The sequence below is a fragment of the Capra hircus genome, chromosome 4 (genome assembly GCF_001704415.2).
Source record: "Capra hircus breed San Clemente chromosome 4, ASM170441v1, whole genome shotgun sequence".
NCBI lineage: Eukaryota > Metazoa > Chordata > Mammalia > Artiodactyla > Bovidae > Capra > Capra hircus.
Genome location: NC_030811.1, coordinates 45,209,903 through 45,235,315, shown reverse-complemented (window position 1 = coordinate 45,235,315; position 25,413 = coordinate 45,209,903). Strand labels below are relative to the sequence as shown.

The following is a 25,413-nucleotide window of genomic DNA, read 5'->3' as shown; positions in this document are numbered from 1 at the left end:
TTCTGTAATAGTAATTAAAAAAAAAATTAAACAGATACATTTGCAATTTAATTATCTCATGTTTCAAGTGTAGAAGAAAGAATTAGACACTGATAGGAGTAAGGGACGTCAGCCTTGCTCTGCGTGCCTCCTGTCTTTTGTGACTAGGTGTGGGTGAAATGGGGTGCCCGATCATGGAGGCGTCCTGCTGTCGTGTTTTCTGTTATCAAACAGGCACTCCCTGCTCCGTGTCAGGCTTCTCCCTTGTAGTTAAATAGAGCGCTCTCACCTGGGGTGGGACTTTGAACTTCTAGGTCCCTTTGAGGTGAGAGGTTGCAATAAAAAAACGCCCTTCATAGTTACTATTTTTAAATTTTGTTTTGCAGATAATCCAGGTGATAAGCACGTGTCTGTTAACTTTGTTCAGGACACATCGAAGTTCTGGTACAAGGCGGACATCTCCAGAGAGCAAGGTGCGTGGGCCGGATGAGGACCCTGTGTCTGGGGTGGGAGCATCAGGGAGGCATCACCTGGGGATGGATGAGTTAGAGCAGGGTCTGCACTTCATTACCCACTCCGGGGGAAAGGCTGCAACCTTTAAGTTTTTATTGGAAAACATCATTCCTAAGGAGGGAGCCAGCCAGGAAGGGCACCAGCCATGGTCATTCCAGTGTTGGGGTGTAATTTCTGGTGGCTTCCACCAGCCAAGGTCTGGCCGGTGTTGCCCACAGTGGCTGCAGATTGTGATGAGATGCCACGGGTCCCAGCCTCAGGGGGAAGTCACGGGGAAGAAGTGTCTTTCCTATTAATGGGCATACCTGCCTGTGCCACATCGGAAGGACAGACTGCCAGCAGCCTTAGCCCAGCTCTCACAAACACAGCACAGTGACTCTGGGCGTGCAGTTCAGTCTTAAGACAGCTGGCGAATATGAGAAATTGTTAATACTGTTGAGCAGCTAAGTTGCATGTCACTGTTTACTAGAACATGAATGTAAGAGATGTCCCTGAAGGAAGCTGGCATGCCATTGGGGGTGGTCCCTCTGGGACAGGCCCTTCGGCAAACAGCACTTACTCCTTCAGCAGAAATTCCTGGAGTCCCTGCGAGGTGCTATTGCCCTCCCTGAGGTGATGACACGGCCGCCTGTGGGCTCATCACTCCCAGGCCTCTCTCGGAGAGGATGACATGGAACTGACTGGGGGCTGGCAGACGCTGGTCAGGATGCCCAGGAAGGAGGTTCCCTGGGATGGGTGGCTGGGGGTGCTGGACTGAGAAAGGGGATGGCGGGGGTTCCAGCAGCCAGGCGTGCTAAACGCATGGTGAATTGCCACTCTGTGCTGGGATCTCAACTTGGGGAAGAAACTAAGAACTGCTCTCCTGGGGAATTCCTCAGAAATGCCTGGATGTGAATAGTTAAATGCCTGGAAAACAGCGCCGTCCAGCTTTTTCATAGAAATTCTTATACTCAATTAGGCAGATAATAAAAATGGTAAGAATGTGCCTTTCTTCCCATGAGCTCAATGGACCCATTGTCATGTCATGTGGGGGGAGCCCTCTTGGCCCGAGAGGCTTCTGAGTCCCAGAACTGGCCTTTGTGCTGTGTGCACTCACCACGTTTCAGGCTCTGGCGTGGCCAGATGCTCCGTTCCCGGCCCCTCCCTGCTCTGGTTGCAAGAACCCCCCTGACTGTGGGCCTTAGCGCTGGTGCTCAGTGTCTTGTCCAGCCCAACAGACCCTGAGAGTGCTTGTTGAGGACCTTGTTCTAGAGTATTCTAAACAGACCATCCTACTCTAGCGGCTCAGTCTTTCAGACCAGGGTGGAGGCTGGGCTGGACTGTCTCCTTCTCTGAATGAAGAGGCAGGCTTGGTTGGAGTGCACCCGATGGGTCCTGCAAGACAGGGATGGCACAACCTGCCTCATAGGGTGTGGGGGAGAGACTCTGGGTGGAGGGAACCTCCTTTGTTGGCATCTGCTAGGCAGTAGGAGTTATTGTTGTCATTTGACTAATCTTGCTGTGCTTAGTTGCTCAGTTATGTCCGACTCTTTGCGACCCCATGGACTGTAGCCCACCAGGCTCCTCTGTCCATGGGATTCTCCAGGCAAGACTACTGGAATGGGTTGCCATGCCCTCCTCCAGGGGATCTTCCCAACCCAGAGATCCAACCCAGGTCTCCCGCACTGCAGGTGGATTCTTTACTGTCTAAGCCACCTTAGCCACACATTTAAAAATATTTCTTTGGGGTGGACCCCATCTCAAAATAGCTAATATGTACATGGGGCATTGATTTTTCCAGTTGAACTCCAAAAGTGGAACCTCTTCTATTTTCTGGATATTTTGTGCAGACAACACCTACACAAATGTATGCTCTGGTGGGTGTGCCAACTTCTCCAAATGGAAGAGAGCCTCTTGTGGGTTTTGTTGTAACTGCTGGGATGTGCCATTTTCTGGCAAAACTGTGATGAAATTTCAGGGAGATGCAGGAGGGGTAGAAAACCTATTGCCTGTTTTGGGGCACAACTGTTCACATATTACTATGGAAAGGTTAGTTCCTTGGGAGTTTTTTTTAAAAGTGAACATAAAAACCTCAGGAGAAAAGGGGCTCCAAAGTAAAGCAGAAAAAATTTTTTTAATTTATTTATATCTGTCTGCACTGGGTCTTCGTTGCTTTCTGCAGGCTTTCTCTCGTTACAGCGAGCCAGGGCAACTTTTCATTGTGGTGGTGCATGGGCTTCTCATTGTGGTGGCTTCTCTTATTGCGGAGTACAGACTCTGGGTGCTCAGGCTTCAGTACTTGCAGTACTTGGGCTCGGTAGTTGTGCGTTCACAGGCTTAGTTGCTCCAAGCGCAACATGTGGAAACTTCCCAGACCAGGGATCAAACCCATGTCCCCTGCATTGGCAGGCGGATTTGTATCCACTGTACCACCAGGGAAAGCCTAAAGTAGAAATGAAATATGACTGTACCAGCTGTGCTCTCTGGTCTCTGCTCCAGCATCCTTGAAAGCTCCAGCTGCAGGGAGAGAGGTGGTAAGGATGTGGCTGCTGCCCCTGCAGCCACATGGCAGACCTGGCCTTGCCCCTGGAGATACACTAGCTCGTTCTCACAGCCTCAGCAAGGGTTCATTTCTGGTTCAGAAACAATGAGTCCAGCATGGCCCTCAGGCTCTCTTGTGCCCAGTTGGCCTGGTGATGGGTGGAGAGGGGAGACCTGAGAGGGTAGAATGGGCCAGAGAGGAGCCAGCCTTCTCTCTGCCACCCAGAAGTCTGCTGCCCATGAGGCTAGGGCACTTCTTTGTACCACAGTGAAGTAAAATCATGACTTACAAAGAAAAGGCTCTGGTGAGGTTATTACAATAGAAAAATATAACTTCTGTAAGTGATCTTTCCCCTACTTTAAAAAAATAACATGTGTTCAGCCCCCATAATCAGAAAACATGCTATGAGACAAGACCTGCTGCATGGGCCTGGGTCCCTGGTGTCTGTTCCCCACCTGTCTTGGGGGGTGGGTACCAGAGCAGCAGGTGGGCTGTGGCTCCATGTGTCAGGCTTGCACCCCTACCCTTAGAGAGTGTGTGCTTTCTTCTGCTTCTTCCCCACCGTGTGCATAAGCTCGTGCTTGGGGCCTGTCCTGCCACGGGCTGGGACAGTGCATGGAAGAAGGTGTAGAAGAAACTGCCTGTTTTGTCTGCAGCCAAGCAAGGCCATGTTGTACGGGTGGGGCTGGAGTCAGGGTACACAGAGGGCCTGGAACAGGGGGCTCTCTGGGGTTATTTCCTGTTGCTGACGGTGCTTCCAGCCACTCCCGGGTTAATGTCCGGCCCACTCTACTCCAGACAGGGCCCTGGGCTCTACAGAAAGGTGGCAATTCCATGGCTATAAGTGTGTAGTGCTTTATACTTTAAATCCCTAGTTTTCTTTTTGTAAAATGTATAAAAGAAATCTTGAGAGATGTTCTGGTTACTGGAGAAAATTCTCACTGGTGTCTGGGCCACGTCAACTTGAGGATACTGTGATGCTAACCCATCCCTCTTTTTTCCTGTATCCTGAGCCCAGGACCTGGGAGGCCAGATTTTGAGCTTCCAGGGGAGCGATATTAGGGCTACCTGTGCACCAGCCTCCCTGGGGCAGGTGGCAGGTGCAGCGCCAGGTGCATTTCATGGCCCTCACTGGCCACATCAAATAGGGGTTCACAGCCTCGTCCAGACTGGAAACAGCTGGCCACAGTTGCCACCCCTGCCTCAGAGCCACAGGACGGAGGGCCATCTATGGCCATCCCCTGGGCCAAACCTTGGGACTTTATTAAATATTCAGTAGCTTTGGGAGTACATCCACAGTCTTCAGAAAGTATGATTGGAAATTTCTTTCCTCCTATGGAAAGTTGAAAGCGCATGTTCTAAAATCTCTAAGAAAAATGCCACGCAGGGAGCTGTAGGGCAGGGCCACGCTGGGGACCAAGTGGCAGCCCTGCCTGACTTCCTGCTCCGCGCGCTGTGTGCGGAGACCTGATCTGGCTGGAACCAGTGGGCCTCGGTTTCCTGGGCTGTCAGGTGGGGTCCTCAGTTGGGCTTCACAGATGCTGTGGGGTTAATGGGAATTGTGTGTGAAGGCAGCACCTTTGTGATCTGAACGGACGGGCTACCCTGTAAAATAAAATAGGCCCCCACGGAACTTCTGGTCATTGCAGTTTCCCTTACCCTTGTCACGGCCGTAAGTGGAGTCAGGCGTGGCGTCCCTGCAGACACTCACGTCTGTCTGTTCGCCTCTGCAGCCATCGCCATGCTGAAGGACAAGGAGCCCGGGTCATTCATCGTCAGGGACAGCCACTCCTTCCGAGGCGCCTACGGCCTGGCCATGAAGGTGGCCACACCCCCGCCCTCTGTCCTGCAGATGAATAAGAAAGGTGGGTCCTGCTCTGCTCAGCGGGGCCTCAGCTGTCAGTTCCCTTCGTTCTCATGAGGTGGTGGATGACTTGCAACAGCACTCATAGGTCTTCCTCTTAGTATGTATTTTTTTAATAAATAAATTTTTATTTATTAAATTTTAGTGTGTATTTTAGGGTGTATTTTAGTAAGTACTGTCCTAGCTCAAGAAGGAAGGTTAATTATAAATTTCCTTTTTCTTTTTTTAACTTGTTTTGATGGGTGATCCATCCCGTTGTTCAGATAACAGAACAATAAAGCAAGGCCTCTGATCAGGAGTCTTGGTTTCCATTTTCAGCCCTGTCTGCCTCAGTCCCCTCTTGCTTCCTGTGGGTAAACATCTGTAATAAATTCCTGTGTCTTCTCACTATCTGTTCGGTGCACACAAATAGGCATTTTTCCTTTTCTCTTACATAGAAGGTGGCATACAGTATACACGGTTCTTGTTCCTACACCCTGTAGAGTATTTTGATGCATTGAAGATGAGGCCAGCGCAAGCCTGAAGTCTTGAGACTCTCCCTTCTCAGAGAAAAGGACAAAGACTGCCTCCGTCTCTCGTCCAACATTGCACTGGTGGCAGATTCTAGCTGAATAATGTGTAGTGCAGGCAGGGCTTCTTCTGACCTTTTTAATGTTTTCAGTCGTGAACATAACCAGGTACAAAAGAGTTTGCGATGCCTACATGCATAGGTAAACATTATTATGAAGCAGACGTGCATGTATGCAACCACAGGTGACAGCCTTGTGGGGAAGCCCCTACGTGCCCTTTGCTGTATTTCATAATCCATCACCACCATGGCTTTTTGGTTCTCAAGGATACTGGATTTAACTACTAAGGCCTTTTTAACTAGTTAAGGCCCTTCCAGTGACCCCTTGTCCTTCTGACATACCCCCATTAGCCTGTGAGTGCTCCAGCTTTCTGAAAGCAAGCGTGTTTTAGGCTTACCTTGTTCTTCCCCTGCTCCTGCCATTTCTCTAAAGATCCTTGGTTTTCTATATTGGGCAATAGTATCTAGAAACCAAAATCTAATCTCTAGGTCTGCTGTTTGGTATCAGAGTATCACTCCTCCTCTCTAGGACCTGAGCTAGGGAATGTGAAACGTGAAAGTGTTAGTCACTCAGTTGTATCCGACTCTGCAACCCTGTGGGCTGCAGCCCACCAGGCTCCTCTGTCCATGGGATTCTCCAAGCAAGAATACTGGAGTGGGTTGCCATTTCCTCCTCCAGGGGATCTTCCCAACCCAGGATAAAACTCATGTTTCTTACATGTTTCCTACATTAGCAAGCAGGTTCTTCATCTAACTAACGCCACCTGGGAAACCCGTCTAAAAAAATTCCTGAGCTCATGCTGATAACCACCCATTCAAATATAATATCAACAGGTCTTTTCTCATTGCTCCCTCAGGGACAAGCTCGGTTCCCAACAAAGCAACAGACTTTCTCCCTTCCTCTGTCCCCTAATATATGGCTTCTGGTTTATTCTTTTTTTTTTAATCTCATCCTGCCCTCTGTGCCTTTTTTTTTTTTTTTTTTAACCAACTATGCCACAAACTCTAAGGAAAGGGAAAAGATTCTTTTCCCCTAAATGGAGATTGTGGGCTGGAATGTGAGCAGGTCACATAACTCTTGCTGGGGCACCTGGGCTCATCTGGGTGAGGGAAGGGTGGACCAGAATGAGCACAGATTCTGCCCCCTTGGTGTTCAGCTGGAGCTTTCAAAACTAGGCCAAAACTTTTTTTTCCTGCATGTGTTATCTTTTTGGAAATACAGGTGGTGGTGTATAATCCTTAACCTCCAGGTGTACCATCCTCCTCTAAGGTCAATATCGACTCAGTCTTCAGGAGAAGGCAAGAAAATAGAGGATTTTAGAATAGCAGATTTCTGGACATGCAGCGTTGCTGGCATCCTCTTTGTGAAATTTTATCTGGCTGCCAAGTCTTCATCCAGCCCTTGGATCTGGCATTTGGATTTCACAGTGTAAGGACAGATCTGAGAGGAGAGTTGAATAAACCAGGAAAAAGCCCAGCAAGTCACCAGCCACCCCTGGTACCCCGGAGACAGAACAGCGACAGACGTGTGGCGGGGGCTGTTCTCCAAACTCTTACACAGCTGGTTTCCCACTGAGTCACTTCTCACCACCGTCATCCAGACCACACTCTGGGTCACCCTTCAGTTTAGAAGCCATGGATCATTTTCCTCCCACAGCTGAATGGCAAAATGTTCTTTTCCCCGTTTTTATTCAGTACTGCCTTTTATGGAATCTGATCATTTCCTTTCCTACCAGCTATACTGCCCCTGCGAAATGCTGACACTGATGTTGGTATTTGTCACTGTTGTTTACAATAAGCATTATTAAGGAACCTGCTGTGGGCCAGGTGTGGGGCCCAAACCTGCCTCTAGCAGACCTGGCCATCAGAAATGTTAGAAGTTACAGCAGACACATTCCCATGGAAATGCGTTCCCATGGAGACACAGTCTCAGGGAGGGTGCTGAAGGAGGTAGGACAGAGACACAGCAAGCATGAAGGTCTGCGGGGTTCATTAGCACAGCAGTGACTGCTTTTTCTTCTGTTTGTCATTTGTACTTTTCCACCACCAGACAGTTTGCCATTCTGTGGTTTTTCAGGATGCACTTTCTTTTTGAGCTTGTGGCCTGGCACGAACACAGTGTAGTAGGAATATGACTAGAGGGCTTGCTTTCAGGAGGGGCTTGGGTACCTGACTTCTGGCTAAATCTTACTCAGAAGACTGGCACCTTCCAGCTCTTTCCAGTGATTCATTCTTGGACATCATGCTTCTTCTTAGGAGGTGAAGGAGCTGGAGGTCCATGTTCTCAGTTCTTAGCTGCTCATTCCCATAACTGGGAATTCTGCAGAATGTCTGAGGCTCTTTCCCAAGGATTCCTCCACCTCCAGCCATGGTCACTGGAGGGAGTTCTAGCTGCCCATCCAGGCAGTGCTCAGCCACTGTCCTGCAATCCAGCTGCTATTCCTGAAGTGGTTGTTGGCAGCCTACCTGTTGGAGGGGCCAGATTCTCCTTCATGCTCCCTCATCCTCCCATGCTCTCATTTTTAAAAATGCTCTTCTCTTTCTTTTAAATCTCTCCCCACAGCTGGAGATTTGGCCAATGAACTTGTTCGGCATTTTTTGATTGAGTGTACCCCAAAAGGAGTGAGGTTGAAAGGGTGCTCCAATGAACCATATTTTGGTAAGTGGCTGAGCGCCTGACATGGTGTCTGAACCCATGAGCATGAGCTCCCTCTGGTTGGTCCACCACTCTGCTGGGGCTTCACTTAGAGCATCTACTTTTCATTCCCATTTTTAGATCCCTCAATTATCATTTCAAAAATAAACTGGATATGAAATTGTTCTTAAAAGCATTCTTAAAACTAGGCAAATAAAATGCACCGTGCTAGGATTGGAAATGCAGGTTCCATTAGGTATGGTCCATGCAAGCGAGCAGAGAAGTATGCACAAGGTTGGCAGTCCACCGGGCACAAGAAAAGCACAGATTCCCTGTGAGAAGGATAATTTTTGACTTACTGCTGTTGCTACTGCTAAGTCGCTTCAGTCATGTCCGACTCTGTGCGACCCCATAGATGGCAGCCCACCAGGCTTCGCCATCCCTGGGATTCTCCAGGCAAGAATGCGGGAGTGGGTTGCCATTTCCTTCTCCAATGCTTGACCCTACAGGCGTGTCCAAAAGATGGCATGCACTCACAGGCAGAGCTTGAGCAAACCAAAGCGTCACCTTACAGAGACGATTTGGTGGTGCCAGTGGGAGCAGTCTCAGAATCAGCAGACTGTGTGACTTGTTCTTTATAAATTGGCAGTGGCATATCTTTGGTGAGAATCATCTGTAGTTCTGTTACTTGCCCCTTTGCCGTCTGCTGAACTTGCTGCTTCATTGAAGCTTTGCGCAAATTCCCACAGTTATTGAGTATGTAGGTTGCTAAAAATATAAGATGTCATGCTTTACAGCAGCCTCCTTTCAGTAGATGAATTGGCTGAGCAATGCAGTATTTAGGGCTGTGCTCACTCCTGTTTGCTGTTCATCCATTCACAGGGAGCCTGACGGCTTTGGTGTGTCAGCATTCCATTACGCCCTTGGCTTTGCCCTGCAAACTGCTCATTCCGGATAGAGGTATGCTGCTGCGGCCCCAGGGCTGCTCTGGCTGTCTGTGTGGGGTCATTCACAAGGTGTTGGAATCCACAGAGATTCAGTGAGAAAAATCAGACCAAAACTTCCTTTCTATCACATGTCTGTGGGTAAACCCTGAATAAGTCAGGTCCGGTAAGAAGAGGTGGCCCACTGCCCCTACAGCCTCCGCTCATATCTTTATATCATGGCTTTGTGAAAAGCTTTTGTGGAGCAAAGATTCTATAGCTCAGAAGTATAAAACGCTTGGACTCAGAGACCTGTAAGGTCATTTACATTTCATTTTTATAATTCTACAAAATCAGAAAAATGTTGATATTGTTGACTTTAGGTGCTAGATGAACTATTCTCTTTACCTTTGTATTTGTTTCAAACTATCCATGGGAAAAGAGTTTTTAAAAATAGTACCCACAGCATATGATCTGACATATCCCTGCTTTCCTAGGCCATCTCAAGTTCACATAATTGCATTATGTTCCAGAAAGATGATTAATTTTAAATATAGGCAGATGTGACTTAGTTTCAAAATGTAATTGTTCATATGAATTAATTCATAGATGAGAAGGGTAATTTTCTGGCCTGTGCCATCCCAGATTTTGCCTGAAGTGTGATGATGGCTTCTCTGGGTGCAGCTGTTGTTGCCAGGAGGAAGGCCCAGCTCTGCAGAGCCTGCCTGTCACCCTCTGGGATGCAGTCATGAGCATCCACATTGTCATGCATTTTCTCGCTCCTTCTTCCTGCAGATCCGTTGGAGGAAATAGCCGAAAATCCTCAGCAAACGGCGGCCAATTCTGCAGCCGAGCTGCTGAAGCAAGGGGCAGGTCAGTCCTCACTGTGTATTCCTCTCCTACTGGCTCCTGGGCAGAGATGGGATTCCTTTCTTGCCTGCAGTCTGGGTTCCTTTCCTTGCTGTGTCAGGGGAGGCTTCCTTCTGTAAAAGCCACCAGAGGACTGGGCTGGGGGTGGCAGGGCAAGTGTCCTGGCAGCAGGGCCAGGACTCCACAGGCTGAACAAGACCAAATTCAGTGGTATAAATGTCACAACCTGTGTTTCATTTGGGGAAATGGTCAGATAGACTGTGGGTAACGTGCCCCTCCAGCAGATACATAGTAAAGTGATCAACGAGTCCACAGTTTGACCCAGGGTGACACCAACCCCCAGATAGCGAGCTACTGGGGGCACTCTTTTCTTATTAATAGATTTTATTTTTTAGCACAGTTTTGGGTTCATAGAAGGTGCTGCAGAGGTTTCTCTTATACCCCCGAACCCCACACACATGCATAGCCTCTCTCAATTAACAACATCCTCTAGCAGGTGGGACATTTATTAGAGCTGATGAACCTATGTTGACCCATCTCGGTCACCTGGAGTCCATAGTTTACATTACTGTTCACTCCTGGTGTACATTCCATGCGTGCGTGCTAAGTTGCTTCATTCGTGCCCTACTCCTTGAGACCCCTTGGACTCTAGCCTGCCAGGCTCCCCTGTCAATGGAGATTTCCCAGGCAAGAATACTGGAGTGATTGTCATGCCCTCCTCCAGGGGATCTTTTGGACCTGAGCATCGAACCTGAGTCTCTTATGTCTGCACTGACTACGGGTTCTTTACCAGTAGCTCCACCTGGGAAGCCTGTGGATTTGGACAAATGTTTAATGACATGTATCCACCATTGCAGTATCACACAGAATAGTTTCACTGCCTGAAACATCCTCTGTGCTCCACCTGCTCATCCCTCCTCCCCAAATCCTGGCAAACCAATCCTTTTATTGTCTCTGTGGTTTCACGTTTTCAGAATGTCATATGATTAGAGTCATACAGTATGTGGAGCTTTGTCAGATTGGATTCTTCACTTAGTATTATGCATTTAAGATTCCTCCATGTCCTTTTAGGGCCTGAGAGCTGTTTCCTTTTAGTGCTGAATAATATTCCATTGTCTGGATATACCACACTTTATCCATTCACTCACTGAAGGACATCTTGAATGCTTATATATTTTGGTAATTGTGAATAAAACTGCTATAAACATCCACATGCAGGTTTTCATGTGGACGTAATTTTCAACTCCTTTGGATAAGTATCAAGGAGCACAGTTGCTGGATCACATGGTAAGAGTCTGTTTATTTTGTGAGAAACCACCAAACTGTCTTCCCAAGTGGCTGCACCATTTTGCATTCTCACATCAATGCATGAGACTCAATCCTGCTCCACGCCCTCCCAGCTGCTGGTGTTGTCAGTGTCCTGGATTTTGGTCATTCAGAATAGGTGGTTAGTGGTATCTCACTGTCATTTGAACTTGCATCTTCCCAATGACTTATGACGTGGAGCATCTTTCATGTACTTGTCTGCCATCTTCATATCTTCTTTGGTAAGGTGTCTGTAAAGGTTGTTTGTCCATTTTTCAATAGGGTTATTTATTTTCTTATTGTTAAGTTTTAAGAGTTCTTTGTATATTTTGGTTCTTTGTGAGATTTGTCTTTTGCAAATACTTTCTCCTAGGAGGCAGCTTGTCTTCTCAACCTCTTGACAGTGTCTCTCAGAGCAAAAGTTTTTTATTTTAATGAAGCCCGGTTTATCAATACTTCTTTTCATGGATCATGTCTTTTGTATCTAGAAAGTTATCACCAAAGTCATCTCAGTTTTCTCCTGTCTTATAACAGTTTTACAGTTTACATTGTACATTTATGTCTCTCCTATTTTGAGTTAATTTTTGTGGTGGGTTTAACGTCCGTGTCTAGATTGATTGTTTTTGCATGTGGGTGTCCAGTTGTTTCAGCACCATTTGTGGGAAAAGACTGTCTTTGCTGCATTGTATCTCCTTTGTTCCTTTATCAAAGATCAACTGACTATATTTATGTGGGTCTATTTCTGGACTCTCTATTGATTCCTCTATTCATCTGTTTGTCTTATTATTTCACCAATACCACACTGTCTTGATTACTGACATTTTACAGTAAGTCTTAAAGTCAAGTATTAATATTATCAGTCCTCTCATTTGGTTCTTCTTCAATATTGTGTTGACTTCCCTGGGTCTTTTATTCTCCATGTAAGCGTTAGAGTAGGTTTGTTCATACCCACAGAGTAAGTTGCTGCAATTTAGATGGGGATTTCATTGCCTCTGCAGATCACATTGGGAAGAACTGACATCTTAATTATATATTGAGTTTTCCCATTCATGAATGTGGAATATTTAGTTTAGTTCTTTGATTTTATTAGTGGGCGTTTTGTAGTTTTCCTCATATAGATCTTGTACATACAATATTTTATTAGACTTATACCTATTTCATTTTTGGGGTGCTAATATAAATCAGGGTTGTGTTTTTAATTCCAAATTCCTTTTGTTCTTAGGGAAGTGATTAACTTGTATATTCACCTTATTCCTGCAGCCTTGCTGTAATTGCTTATTAGTTTCAGGCCAGGCCGCTATTGCGGCATTAGAAGCAGTCCTAGCAACCCCAGCTTAAGAGGGCTGTGGACAAGCCACAGGGTTCTTGTGGGTGCCCTACATCTTGACAGCAGGGACACTGTACTTTATTTCTGTTCTTAACCCATCTTCGTGGTCACGTGGCGGCACACCTGCCAACAGGTGTGACTGCTGCTCGGTCTCAGAAGTTGGGATGGAGGCGGAGCCAGTTCGTGGCCAGGCCTCCAGGGAGACTCTCCCAAAGGAAGACAACCTGGGTGGGGACACAGCCCGGTTAATCGTTCCAGTCACAGGAAAGCACTTTTGCCTCTGTTTAGTGAATATCTGGAGGCCTTTAGAGATGGAGTGAAGATACTCCTACTTACTCTCAGAGCTGCATCTGGCAGAGTGGGGAATGAGAGCGGCTCTGTTCCTGGAGGGGACACATCCTCGGGGAGTGGCCAGGCAAGGCCACGGCTCCTACACAACTGAGCTTCAAGCAGAGTCTGAATGTCCCATGGTCACAACAACCCATTAACTTATGCAGGGAGCTAGGCTCAAAAGGCCTTCAGGCTGTTTACAAAGCCTCATTCACAATCAGCTCTTTGCCTCTCCAAGGGGTGATGGCAGTGGACAAGCCCCCAGTGCCCCGCAGTGTGTGGATGGGACAGGCTGTCCCAGCTCTTTGCCTGCACACTGTATTCTGAGTCACTGCAGGTCATTTGTTCTCAGCAGCTCTTTCTGGATGCCTGTGCTTTTAGAACTCCGTGCAGGGTGGATATTTAGGGTCCAGACGGCACGCTCCCCTCTTGGGATGTTTCCTTAACTGCAGGTGTGGTTGGGCTCTCGTCCCACCTAGGCCCACACTGAGACTGAGGAGGTGCCTCCAGTGCCCCTACTGCCCCAGGGATGCCAGGTATAAATAACTCAGCAGAGGTGGAAACGCATCCTGACCAGTGGGCAAAGTCTCCTTGACTCCAGTGCTGGCTGTGTGTGTGTCTCTGAGTCACTCACTCTCCACACCTTTGGAATTAGAAATAAAGGGCGCTTGCCTCAGAAACACCTGGCCACAAATTTATGCACGTCATTCATAAGCCCCAGGGCCCTTGAGTCTGGCAGATGCATTAACGCCGCTTTCCCCTGTGTCTTCCAGCCTGCAATGTGTGGTACCTGAACTCCGTGGAGATGGAGTCCCTCACGGGCCACCAAGCCATCCAGAAGGCCCTGAGCATAACCCTCGTCCAGGAGCCACCTCCTGTGTCCACAGTCGTGCACTTCAAGGTGTCGGCCCAGGGCATCACCCTGACGGACAACCAGAGGAAGTGAGTGTGCACAGCGGCTGGGCTGCCAGGGTGGGCGGGCAAGGCTTCTGGCCTCACCTGGGTTAGACCTCCTACCAGCTCTGCTCAGGCCCCTGGACATGTGGTGGTCAGCCAGGCAGAGCTCTGCGGTTCAGGAGCGAATCAATGATCGGTCAGTCTGTGCTTTGTCCTGATGTTTGTCCCCAGAGACATATATAAACTATTACCATTTGTCCCACGTGCTGTTGTTTTAAAGAATCAGTAAAATTTTTTAAAAGACACATAGATCTTTGAGTATCTCTTAGATAAACACACACTGTGTGTAATCTGCAAATGCAAAAATCTTTTAAGTCATTTCTGTAAAAACACTGCATGACTATGATAGACTCTATTCATCTTTGCTTTAGTGTCATTACTTCTAACAGTTATGACAGAAGTTATAACTATTATCCTGTTTCAGGTAAGAGTGTAACCTTGTTAGATATTATTTTAGTATTCAGTTCATGTTAATTATATAATATATATAATATGAAAGAATAATTTATGTCAATTATTAACTATTATTTAGATACTGTATAGTACTATATCTTAGTTAGCAACATTTGAACATCTAGGCAGTAGATGCTGTTTCAATTTCCAGGGACTTCCCGCCAAGCTGTCGCTGAGTGGGTTCCAAGTGAGCGGAGGTTCAGGGAGAGGGGGCACTTGTGGAGCTCCAGCCTGAGCACAGAGCAGGGTTAGGTGCCTGGACAGAGCCTTTGACCTCAGGATGAAAGGCATTTCAGAGGCAGTTTTTTATTTGCAATGGAAACAGCCTGCTGTAGTTAATGAAGGAGCCCAATCAGCTAAAAGCAGAGTGGTGGCAGGAACTTCGAGGGGTAGGGTGCCACCAGTCTCCATGCCAGCTGGAAGGGCAGTGCCCACACCAGTGCCTGAGGAGCTCTTCCCTGCATGGCCCCTGCTCCAGAGCTAGCCCCGGGCTTGGGCGGGGCTCTGAACCACTGCTCTCAGGATAAAATAGGCGGGAAGTGTGGGGTGGGATGTGGGTTCTGCTGCTCAAATTGGGGTCCTTGCTTCCCTCTTGACCCAAGTGGTCCGCGCAGTGGGCTCCGCATGCCTTGCACTCAGTTCCCTCACATTTCAAGCTGCACCAAGGTAACCGTCTCGGAATGTTTGCAACTCGAATGAAATAGACACAAGCTGCGAGCCTGGCTCGGCCGAAGTGTGGACACAGGATCAGGCGGGACAGCATGGCTCCTTCCTTTGCAGCCTCTATTTTCTTCTGCTACTGGTGTGCTCTTTGTGTACCTCTGGTTTCCCCGTGTGCTTACAAAACCCTGAGGATGGGCTGTGCCTGCAGCGCTCAGGAGCTTGCTTTTTGCTAGATGGAACATGCCTGTACAACTGATCCTGATCCTGTGTCCTCAGGATCCCCCATGGAAAGGTGCCTGGCTCCGCCCGTGCCTTTCCCTTATGCTGGCCTCTGGGGACACCACCTCCCTCAGGAGGAGGGGGCCCTTGTCCAGCTGGAGTGGGGCACACAGGGCTGGCCAGCTCAGAGGAGCAGGGAGGGCTGGCCACGAAGCAAAGGACGAGTGACAGGGGCTGGGACCAGTACAGAGGGGTCCTCTGATGGTTCCCCCAGTGGCTGTACTGGCCTGGCGTTAGCAGCACCTCCCAGTGAATTTAATGTGCACAGTTTACAGCAGGCCATTAGATCCCTTATGGGGGTGACTGGGCTCCTCTTGCAGGAGAAAGGCGGGCTATATACTGAAGCTCTTTTCACAGGCAGTCATCTAAGGCTGTAGATAGTTGGTGGTTTCCTGGGATGAAGGCAGGAAGGCCAGGACTCACTCAGTTTGATGCAGTTTCTCCATTTTGCTCTTCACGGTACTTGCGTTCACCCCAAAACTTGCTCCTTCCCAAGCGCCCAGCTTCATATGTCTGCTGATTTCTAACAAATGTACACTCTACTCTTTTCTCCAGATGACCAGTAAAAGCATAAAATAGACTTCTGCCCCTGCTAAACCTCCTCATGGGGGGCCCTCCTAGGGCAGCACTGTCACTGCAAGACCCCAGTGACAGGCCTGTGCTCCCCTGTGTCCCTGCAGGCTCTTCTTCCGGAGACACTACCCCGTGAGCAGCGTGATCTTCTGTGCGCTGGATCCACAGGACAGAAAGTAAGATGCCCGTATCCCTACTAAGCGATGCATGTGCTTCTTTGGCTTTTTAAGTTAATAAAGAAATTAACGTGACTCTTCTCTTGTTCTGATTTGCAAGGTGGGTCACAGACGGCCCTTGCTCGAGGTACGTTGCCAGCCTGCCTTTGTCCTCTCTCAGCTGACACTCACTCCACTGCAGATCTCCAAAGAGGAAGATGACAAATAATGCTTATGGGTTTGGGTTTGGCTTTAAACAAAAATTCAAGTGTTCTTTTTATGCAGAAAGGGCCTGCCAAGGGTTAACTTTTTTGTTTACTCTTCTCTGAATGAGCAAAACTTCCATTTGACCCATAAAATAGGGTATAAATAGCATGAAGCAGATTGCATGGCGTTTCCGGCAGTTGAGGAGGGGGTTGGTGTGTTAGGAGGGAGGGCCACGTGGGTGCAGTAGGTATCAGTGCTTCCCAGACCAGAGGGAGCCCCCAGCCCTGCTGCCCATGTAACCTCAGATCCTCCAGAGCTGTCTACACCCCCACAGGTGGCCGTCTCTGTGTCACCTAAATTTGATGACCACAGATGTCTCACTGCAGGAGCCCTCTCCTGGGATTCCAAGTTTGTGTTTGTAGCTCTGTCTTGGCATCTGATAAAGTGCTAGACCGCTTCCCTAGCCCCCCAGAAGGGGCAGTACCCCCAGGCCACCCCAGCTCTGGCTCTTAGGACCAAATGCGCTCCCCATACGTGGGGTTTGCTACCCCGGAGGGTCACTTGAGTGCCATTGGCCTGTCCCTCCCGTGGGGTGGAAACCACTCAGCTCAGATAAAAACATCCTTCATTTCTCTGAGAAGGAGAAGAAGGACCTTAGATAAGGGATAATCCAGGGATTTGGGTTTGGATAATGGTAGTTATTGTGTTGTTTGGGGCTCACGAAAGCTTATTCAGAAAAAATAGATGGTGCTGTTCTTTTAAACATTTTGCTCTCCTGCACATATGTGGCCTGGGCAGGGAGCCCCTGGTGTGCTTTTAGCACCCCTCATCCTCCAGCCCCAGTGGCTGGGAGTGTGGGCATCTAGGCAGAGCCCCCCCAACCCCAGGAACCGAGGCTGGGGTGCTGGCATCTGCAGGTGTCTGTGCCTATCTGCGCCCGTCTGCTCTGATGGTGTGAGGAGGGAACAGGCAGCTCCTGTGGTGAAGCAAGGGTCCTCCCCAGATTCTCGGGACTGGTGCCCAGGAGCTGACGGGTCTGGAGGGTTCCAGCCAGGCTAGACCCAAGTCTTAAGTTCAGGTCCCACTCTCATTGCCCTCCCAGTCCTGCTCCTTAGGTTCCTCCCCTGCGAAGTCTGGGCACAGCATCTTCCTGCCGGCGTGGAGGGGATATACGGGCAGATGTCTGGCAGGGGATATTGCCCCAAGATTTTGGAGAGGTGGTGGTTAGAGGCGACGATGGTGAGGGAAGAAGCAGAGGCGTGCACCCTGTGGGAGGGATGGGCCTTGGCCGGCATGCTAACCCACCTTTCCTGTTGCAGAGTCTTTGGATTTGTGGCCCGGAAGCAGGGCAGTGCCACGGACAACGTGTGCCACCTGTTTGCAGAGCATGACCCCGAGCAGCCGGCCAGCGCCATTGTCAACTTCGTGTCAAAGGTCATGATCGGCTCCCCTAAGAAGATATGAGCCCTCACAGCCCAGAGACTCCAGAGGGGCTGACGTGACCCTGGTAGTCCAGCATTAGGAGGGAAAGGGGCTCCTCCGACTTTTCAAACATGAGAACAAACAACCTTACCGCCTGTGGCCTCAGTTGAGGGGCACAGCTCATGGATGCACTTCTGTAGCCCAGTGCTTTCTGGGCAGAGGAAGTTGGACATCAGGCGCGCCCATCCAGTCCCCGCTTGAGAAAGAACTATTCAAGGAGACGTGGGGACCCCTGTTCCTCGCACTCTGGTGTTTATTTATGGGAAGGAGGGGAGCCCAGCCTGCTCCCCGTGGCCCTGAGTGCCTTGTCACTGCCATGTCAGAGTGTTCCTGGCCAGTGGACACGCCAGGGCCTCTGTCCTCCCACAGTGGAGATATTGATTAACCTGAGAAGGGGATGCATGTTGGTTGAAGGTTCGTGCAGGTCAGGCCCTCCTGGAGCACTATGGCATCGTGGGCGAGGGGATGATGTGATGGGCGGCGAGGACAAGAAAGGTCACATTGGTCACGGTGAGGCCAGAGCCCAAGCGTGGGGACAGCTCCCCACCTCTGCTCACATACCAGGTCTGAATGGCACACTGGGCCGTGAGAGGGAAAAGTGAGAAGATAGGAGAAAAGCCCCATTTCCATATAATTTATATTTTACTTTTGCCAAGTTATTTATGATAACAGCTTACCTTTGTTATGCTGTACTGGTGTCTACGTGCTGCCGTCTGCCAAGGTCAGGGTTCTAAGACAAGCGTCTACCCCAGCAGATGTACCAGGAGTGCAGTATGGACTCTTGGCCATGCGCTCAGCTGTCATTGCCCGAGGGCATCTGCCAAAACTGGCTTTGCCTCAAGCAGCCTTCCAAATGCTTCACCATCCATATTTGGTTTCCACAAGCAGCCTTCCAAACACTTGACCATCCACGTGTGGTTTCCTGGCTGCACATACAGCCTTTCTGGGGAGGAAGGTCTTGAGGGGTGGGACATGATTAGTTTGAGACTCAGGCTTGCTCTGTATCGCTGTCCTCGGCCGTCTTGGGGCCCAGAACCGTTGACCTGCGGGAGTGCTCGTCTGTCTCCACCCCGCCTGTCGTCTCCCGTTGGCATCCATGTGTTCTGGCACCTGAGCAAGGGGAGGTTGTTCTACACTGGTTCCCTGCTCTTCTGTATCATCTTGGGCACCAAATCAGGCATGCTGTTTATGCTGATGTGCGTGTTGCTAAGTGGAGGTCTGTCCACCTGAATCTGTCAGTGGTCAGAGGTTTGGGAGAAGCCAGTGGTCTTGCAGGCTCCCCAGAGCAAGAAACAGAGCTGGGCAACGACGTCATAAAGCCCTCATCTCCTTCCCATCGCCCCAGACGTTCACGCCGCGGCTCTCCATCCCCGAAGAACTGTCCATCTCTTCCGCTTCCCAAATCAAGTGCCAGCTCTTCAAACACCAGGAATCACCGCGGCAGTCATCACGCTAGTGTTTGAAAATGTGCTCTGTGGATTCTTTGTTTCTAAAGTGGGGCAGAGACAGTTAGCAACAGCAGAGGTGGGATCCACCGAATCCAGTGGGCACTGTTTGTGTGTGTGAGTGCGTGTGTGTGAAAGCAGGTGGGTGAGTCCACTGTTTAGCTCCTATTGATGCACCAACACAAGTGCCTCGTTTCTGTGCCAAATGTTTGCCTTGGTCCTTGTGGACCCTCTTCTCTGACACGTGGCGGCACGGCCAAGGAGAATGTGCCGGTGTCTCCAGAGGCCTGATGCCTTGGTCGCTGGGGTGGGGCATCCAGCATTTCAGTTTTTCATTCACAGCAGAACTCAGCGAAGAGGAGCAGAGGTTTGTGCTGGCCCCCAAAGGAGCCTTCTCCTGAGATGCTGGTCCACAAGTTTGACCCAGAGACTGCAGGCCAGGTCCCTTACCCTTCTGACGGAGGAAGAAAGGGCTCACGAGGGGTTCTGGACTTAGGAGCATCAACTGCCCCAGCCACAGAGGGACCTTCTCCCACCCCTGGCTGTCCCTGTCCAGATCATGCAAGCCATGACATTTGGTTTTTAAACTGACTGGCAGCTGAGCCTTTCACTCTCAGTGGTCAAGGAAGGTTCCTCCCAGCAACCGGCTGCCTCTGGAGTAAGGAATGAAAGGAATCGAGTTTCCTGGTTTCTGAGGAGCTGGAACAACAGTGTGTTACATATGCATAAAATGGAACAAGACAAGTCCGCGAGCTTTGTGCTCAGACCTTGGGCAGCCCCACCACCAACACTGGCTCTGGGCAGGCAGGGAAGGAACAGTCCCCAGGCATCTGGGGTGCCCATGGGCACAGGGGTACTGTGCTGGATTGTGCACAGGACTGCACCCCACTAGCATCATAGCCTGATAGCCAGAGCCTGTTAACCTGCTCATTAACCTATGCTGTATTCCTCCAGTGTTAACCTGTAAACGTGTTAAGTCACACCCCATTTAAGGGTCTCCGTGTGTATTCTCGGCATCAGAGACCTCACTGTGTCTCCTTCTCTGCCTTACCTAGTAGTGGATATTTTTACTTTTCTTATATTGTAAAGAATATATCCAGTATGTAAATGAATGTTCTATAAATCCTTTGTATAGTCATTTTCTCTGCGCTTTAAATATCACCTCTATTCAGAGTATAATAAAAGTATAAACTTGATGAGCCTCAGTGAGGCAAGCATTTGTGGTGGTAGATGGAAGTGCCCCCCAGGGTGTGTGGAAGTGTGGATGGGTGTGTGTACATGTCTGAATATGCCCGTGTGCGTGTTTCTCTGGGAGTTTGAAGGGGATTGTGTATGAATGAGTGGATTCACTTACAAACTTATTGTATATTTTTCCTTCAGGAATATAGTTTGATTTTTGCCCAGAGACTTGAAAATTGTATTCAGAGATTTTAAGAATTTAATAATGACATGTGGTATTGATCATAGGTGCTGCTACGTTTTTGATACTGATATCAAGCCCATAATCCAGTAGCTATAGGAGGAAGCTCCTAGTGTAGGTCAGCCTCTAATGGGACTTCCCAGGTGTTTAATCAGAGTGGGTGCTGAACCTGAATATAAAAAGTCCAGTCCTGTCCAACTCTTTGTGACCCCATGGACTGTAGCCTGCCAGGCTCCTCTGTCCATGGAATTCTCCAGGCCAGAATACTGGAGTGGGTAGCTGTTCCCTTCTCCAAGGGATCTTCCTAACCCCAGGATCAAACCCAGGTCTCCCACGTTGCAGGCGGATTCTTTACTATATGACCCACCAGATAAGCCCCCAAAGTCCGGTGGGTTCACTTACTTGTTTTCAATAGATGCTGGTGACAGTCCCAGCACAGTTCTGCAGGCTCTCGTGGGCTTGTGGGGCTCATCCCCCAGCTAGGTGGAGCCCCACTGTGCTGGCTTTCTGCCCTCTAGGGTTGGTTTCTTTCCTCAGCTGGAGTGGAAGACACCATGGGGATTAAGCCACTTGGATGGAGAAGGCAATGGCACCCCACTCCAGCACTCTTGCCTGGAAAATCCCATGGATGGAGGAACCTTGTGGGCCGCAGTCCATGGGGTCGCTAAGAGTTGGACACGACTGAGCAACTTCACTTTCACTTTTCACTTTCATGCATTGGAGAAGGAAATGGCAACCCACTCCAGTGTTCTTGCCTGGAGAATCCCGGGGACGGGGGAGCCTGTTGGGCTGCCATCTGTGGGGTCTCACAGAGTCAGACACGACTGAAGCGACTTAGCAGCAGCAGCAGCAGCATGGTGGCTTCAGTTCCACTGACTATGCCAGAGCCTGCAACGAGAAAGGAAGATGAGGCTGGGTATGACCAGTGTGTGTGAGATTTGGTCCTGGCTGTGATGCACACTGGGGCCAAGGCATGACCAGGCTCAGGACTAAGGCGACCATCCATGTGGCTAAACCCCCAGGGCTGCTTCTGCTCCAGGTCAGAAAAGAAACAGACCCTGGGCCCATTTTGATTATGGACTGATAAGGAGCTAGTCCCCTCCCCAAACCTTAAAGTTTCCTCACAGCTGGGTATACCTGTGCAGCCTTCTGCTTTTTGCTCTGCTGACATGCCCAGGGGGCTGTGCTGTGAAGGAGGACCTGTAGTGGCCCCATAGTTGGTGCTGAGAGTGGAAGGGAGAGCAGGAGGAGGTGGGTTGAATCTTTTCCAACAGAAGGTTCTCGCTAGGCCCTGGACCCTTGACCAGTGTCACAGCAGGGACAAAAAGCAGAGGGGCTCTGGTTCTACCCATCTTACAGGTGCGCTTTCAAGGACACAGTCTGGATTTGTCACCACGGCCCTAGACTACAGAGAGAACTGTCCGAGACCCAATGCCCCCAGGCCTCGCTGGACAGCCTTTGCCTTACGGGGAGCTTCACCACTCCCTGTTCATCACTCAGCCACCTATCCGTGACCGCCCCTTTGCCCCACCCACTTGGGTCCTGAACCTATCGGCGACAGACCCCCTTGCCCCACCCACTTGGGTCTTGGACCTATCAGTGACAGACCCCCTTGCCCCACCCACTTGGGTCCTGGACCTATCAGTGACTGTCCCCGTCTCGCCCTGCCCACTCAGTCTGGATCCATTAGTTATGGCCCCGCTCACCAGTCTTCTGGGGGCCATCAGTTATGACCCTTCATGGCCTGGCTTTTTTGTCTCCTAGAGGTTTGTGTGTGGTCTCCAAGGTGGTGGGATGAACTGCCCCCAACCGTGGCCCAGAGGTCACGTTTCACAAAGCAGGGGCACTGGAGCCCGGCTCAAGACTGAACTGGTTTCCAGGTGGACCTGGGGTATAGGGAAGGGACATTGCACGACCTGGGAATGGGCTCTGTCTGGACACATTTGAGCTGCAGCGTTGTTGAATTTGTAACAAGAAAAATGGTCCAAGAACAAATGACATTAAAGTTCTTGAGGAATCAGACCACAGCCCAATTACAGCCCAAGCCTGGGCTGGGGCAACAGTAGGGTTGTGGTGGGCTCCTCAAAAGCCTGTCACCTGTGAGGGTCCCAGCAAAAGGGATTCTGCCACAACTGACCTGGTTCCCAAAGCCTTATGTCCCTGGGGATCTGAGACTTCCTTCCCCATCCCAGAGACACTGGGGTGCTGGGGGCACAGGCAGGGGTCCTGCCCCCTCCTGGAAGCACTCTATGTCTCCCACAGGCAAGTGATCCCCCACAGTAAATGCCAGGCCAGGGAAGGCTCTCTGAGCCTTGGGCCTGCCACCTTCTCCCTTACTGAGACCCTCTCTGCCCCTCAGGCAACCCTACAGGGGCCAGTGAGAGCCTCAGGGCACTATTCACCAAAAGCCTGAATAGTCAATGGGAGTGCAGGCCACGGTGGTCTGGGGCCTGGTGCTGCCCCCGTGCAGGTCCACCCCTGCTGACCCATGAGACTTAATCCAGATCCAGGGTCTCCTAACATAACAGCCAAAATATCCAGGATACAATAGGAAATTACCTCTTGTACCAGGAACCAAGAAATTTACAGCCTGAATGAGAAAACACAATTGACTGAGGCCAGCATCCAGATGAATCAGGTTTTGGGATTACAGTATCTGGCCAGGATTTAAAGCAACCGCTGCAACAATGCTTCAACAAGCAAGTCAAAATTCTACTCAAACAAATGGAGAAACAGAAACAGAGCCATAGCAAAGAACTAGAAGTCATGAAAAAAGCCAAACAGATGACATTACAAAAATGTATAAAGCAAATTAAAGATCCACTGGGAGCTCAGGAGCAGAGCGGAGATGATGGAGGAGTGAATCTGGGAACCTGACTGAGCAATGATGAGTTCAATCTGATTGGTAGAGTCTTGAATACATGAGGGGACCTACGGGACAACTGTTTGTTATCACTGAGACTTAGATGGTGAGGGGAAGGAGAATGGGGCTAAGGAGAATTTGAAGCAATGAGCCAAACTCTCCAAATCCAGCAAAAGACACGAACGTGTAGATTCAAGAAGCTGTGTGAACCCCAAACAGGAGCCTAAAACAGCAACAACAAAAATCCATGCAAGACTTTTCATCATGAACTTTATGAAAACCAAAGACAAAGAAACAATCTTGAAAGCAGCCAGACAGAAGTGATGTCAGATCATGTATACTGAATAACAATGGTGGATTTCTCATTTTAAACCACAGAGGCCAGAAGGAAGTGACACAGTCTTCAAGGCTGAAAGAAAAGAAATACCAGCTGTGAATTCTATATTCAGGGAAACTACCTTCAGGAATAAAGGGAAAACAGGCTTTCTCAGGTGAAGGAACTAAAAGAATTAGTATTTAGTAGAGCTCTTCTTAACGATCTGGCCAGAGGAAGTTCTTTGAACAGAAGTACAAATGATGAAAGGAACTTGGAGCATCAGGAAAGAAAACAGAGCAGTGGAAAGAATGACAGGCCCTGCTTTTCCTCACAAGTATTATAAATAAAAAATGATTGATGATTGAAACAAAAATTACTCCACCACCCGATACTCAAGACAGTGATATTTCAAAGTGAGGAAGGCAAAGGGACCTCAATGGAGGTGACATTTCCACACATCAGACCAAGTGGTGAAATGCTGACACCAGCAGATAATGACGAATCACATACACACATATGTAGTCATAGATTACATTGATTAAATTAGTAATTTAACAAGCATAGAAACTATGCAAAAAGATATACTTCATAACACTAAATACATCAAAATGAAATCTTAAATGAAAACTAATAGGAAGGCAAGAAAACAGAAACAAGGAAACAAAAACAAAACAATCGCATATCAGAATTTAGTCCTAGCTTATCAGTAATTGGAGAAGGCAATGGCACCCCACTCCAGTACTCTTGCCTGGAGAATCCCACGGACAGAGAAGCCTGGTAGGCTACAGTCCATGAGATCGCAAAGAGTGGAACATGACTGAGCGACTTCACTTTTTATCAGTAATTACCTTTGATGTAAATGTCTGAAGAAAAACATAGCAGAATGAAACAAGACAGTTCAAATTCAGTGACAGACGTAAGTTGAAATTACAAAGATGTAAAAATATATACCATACCAACATTAATTTAAAAAATATAGGAACCACTGTACTAAAACCTGAGAAAGTACACTTTAGGGTAAAGAATATTACTAGAGACAAGGATGGACATTATACAATTATAAAAGGACCAGTCCACCAGAAAGACATGAGAGTCCTAAATGGACACTCATCAGAAGCTCAACACATGAGTCCAAAGCTGGTTGAGCTGAAAGGAAACAGACAAACCCATAGTATAGGTGGGAACTCAACATGCTCTTCTCAGCATCGGTAATAGTTCTATCCGATGCTGAGAAGAGCATGTTGAGTTCCCACCTAGAACTATTCACTATATAGGAGAAGGCAATGGCACCCCACTCCAGTACTCTCGCCTGGAGAATCCCATGGACAGAGGAAACTGGTAGGCTACAGTCCATGGGGTCACGAAGAGTTGGACACAACTGAGCGACTTCACTTTCACTTTTCACTTTCATGTAATGGAGAAGGAAATGGCAACCCACTCCAGTGTTCTTGTCTTGAGAATCCCAGGGACAGGGGAGCCTGGTGGGCTGCCATCTATGGGGTCACACAGAGTTGGACATGACTGAAGTGACTTAGCAGCATTCACTATATAATAGCATAGTATGGAAAGAAAATCAAGAAAGATATGGAAAGCCTACACAACATAAGCAACCACAGGATCGAACTGACAAATCCTGAACCACACTCAGCAGTAATATACACATTTTTTCGAGCACCTGTGGACCTTTCACCAAACAGACCATAAATTGAGCCCTAAAGCAGAGGAGAAGGGGACAACAGAGGATGAGATGGTTGGATGGCATCAC

At 48.9% G+C, this 25,413-nt stretch overlaps 1 protein-coding gene across 6 annotated transcripts in view; it reads left to right on the top strand.

Annotated features, from left to right (window-relative positions):
• The window catches only part of TNS3 (tensin 3), a 223,773-nt gene extending 203,528 nt beyond the window's left edge, over positions 1–20,245 (top strand). For all 6 annotated transcript variants that reach the window (XM_018047057.1, XM_018047055.1, XM_018047052.1 and 3 more), the window contains 9 exons: positions 366–452; positions 4,747–4,878; positions 8,009–8,104; positions 8,963–9,040; positions 9,799–9,876; positions 13,609–13,777; positions 15,868–15,936; positions 16,037–16,063; positions 17,442–20,245. In XM_018047057.1, coding sequence (XP_017902546.1) covers positions 366–452; positions 4,747–4,878; positions 8,009–8,104; positions 8,963–9,040; positions 9,799–9,876; positions 13,609–13,777; positions 15,868–15,936; positions 16,037–16,063; positions 17,442–17,586 — 881 coding nt within the window. In that variant the 3' untranslated portion in view covers positions 17,587–20,245. The remainder of the gene's footprint in view (positions 1–365; positions 453–4,746; positions 4,879–8,008; positions 8,105–8,962; positions 9,041–9,798; positions 9,877–13,608; positions 13,778–15,867; positions 15,937–16,036; positions 16,064–17,441) is intronic.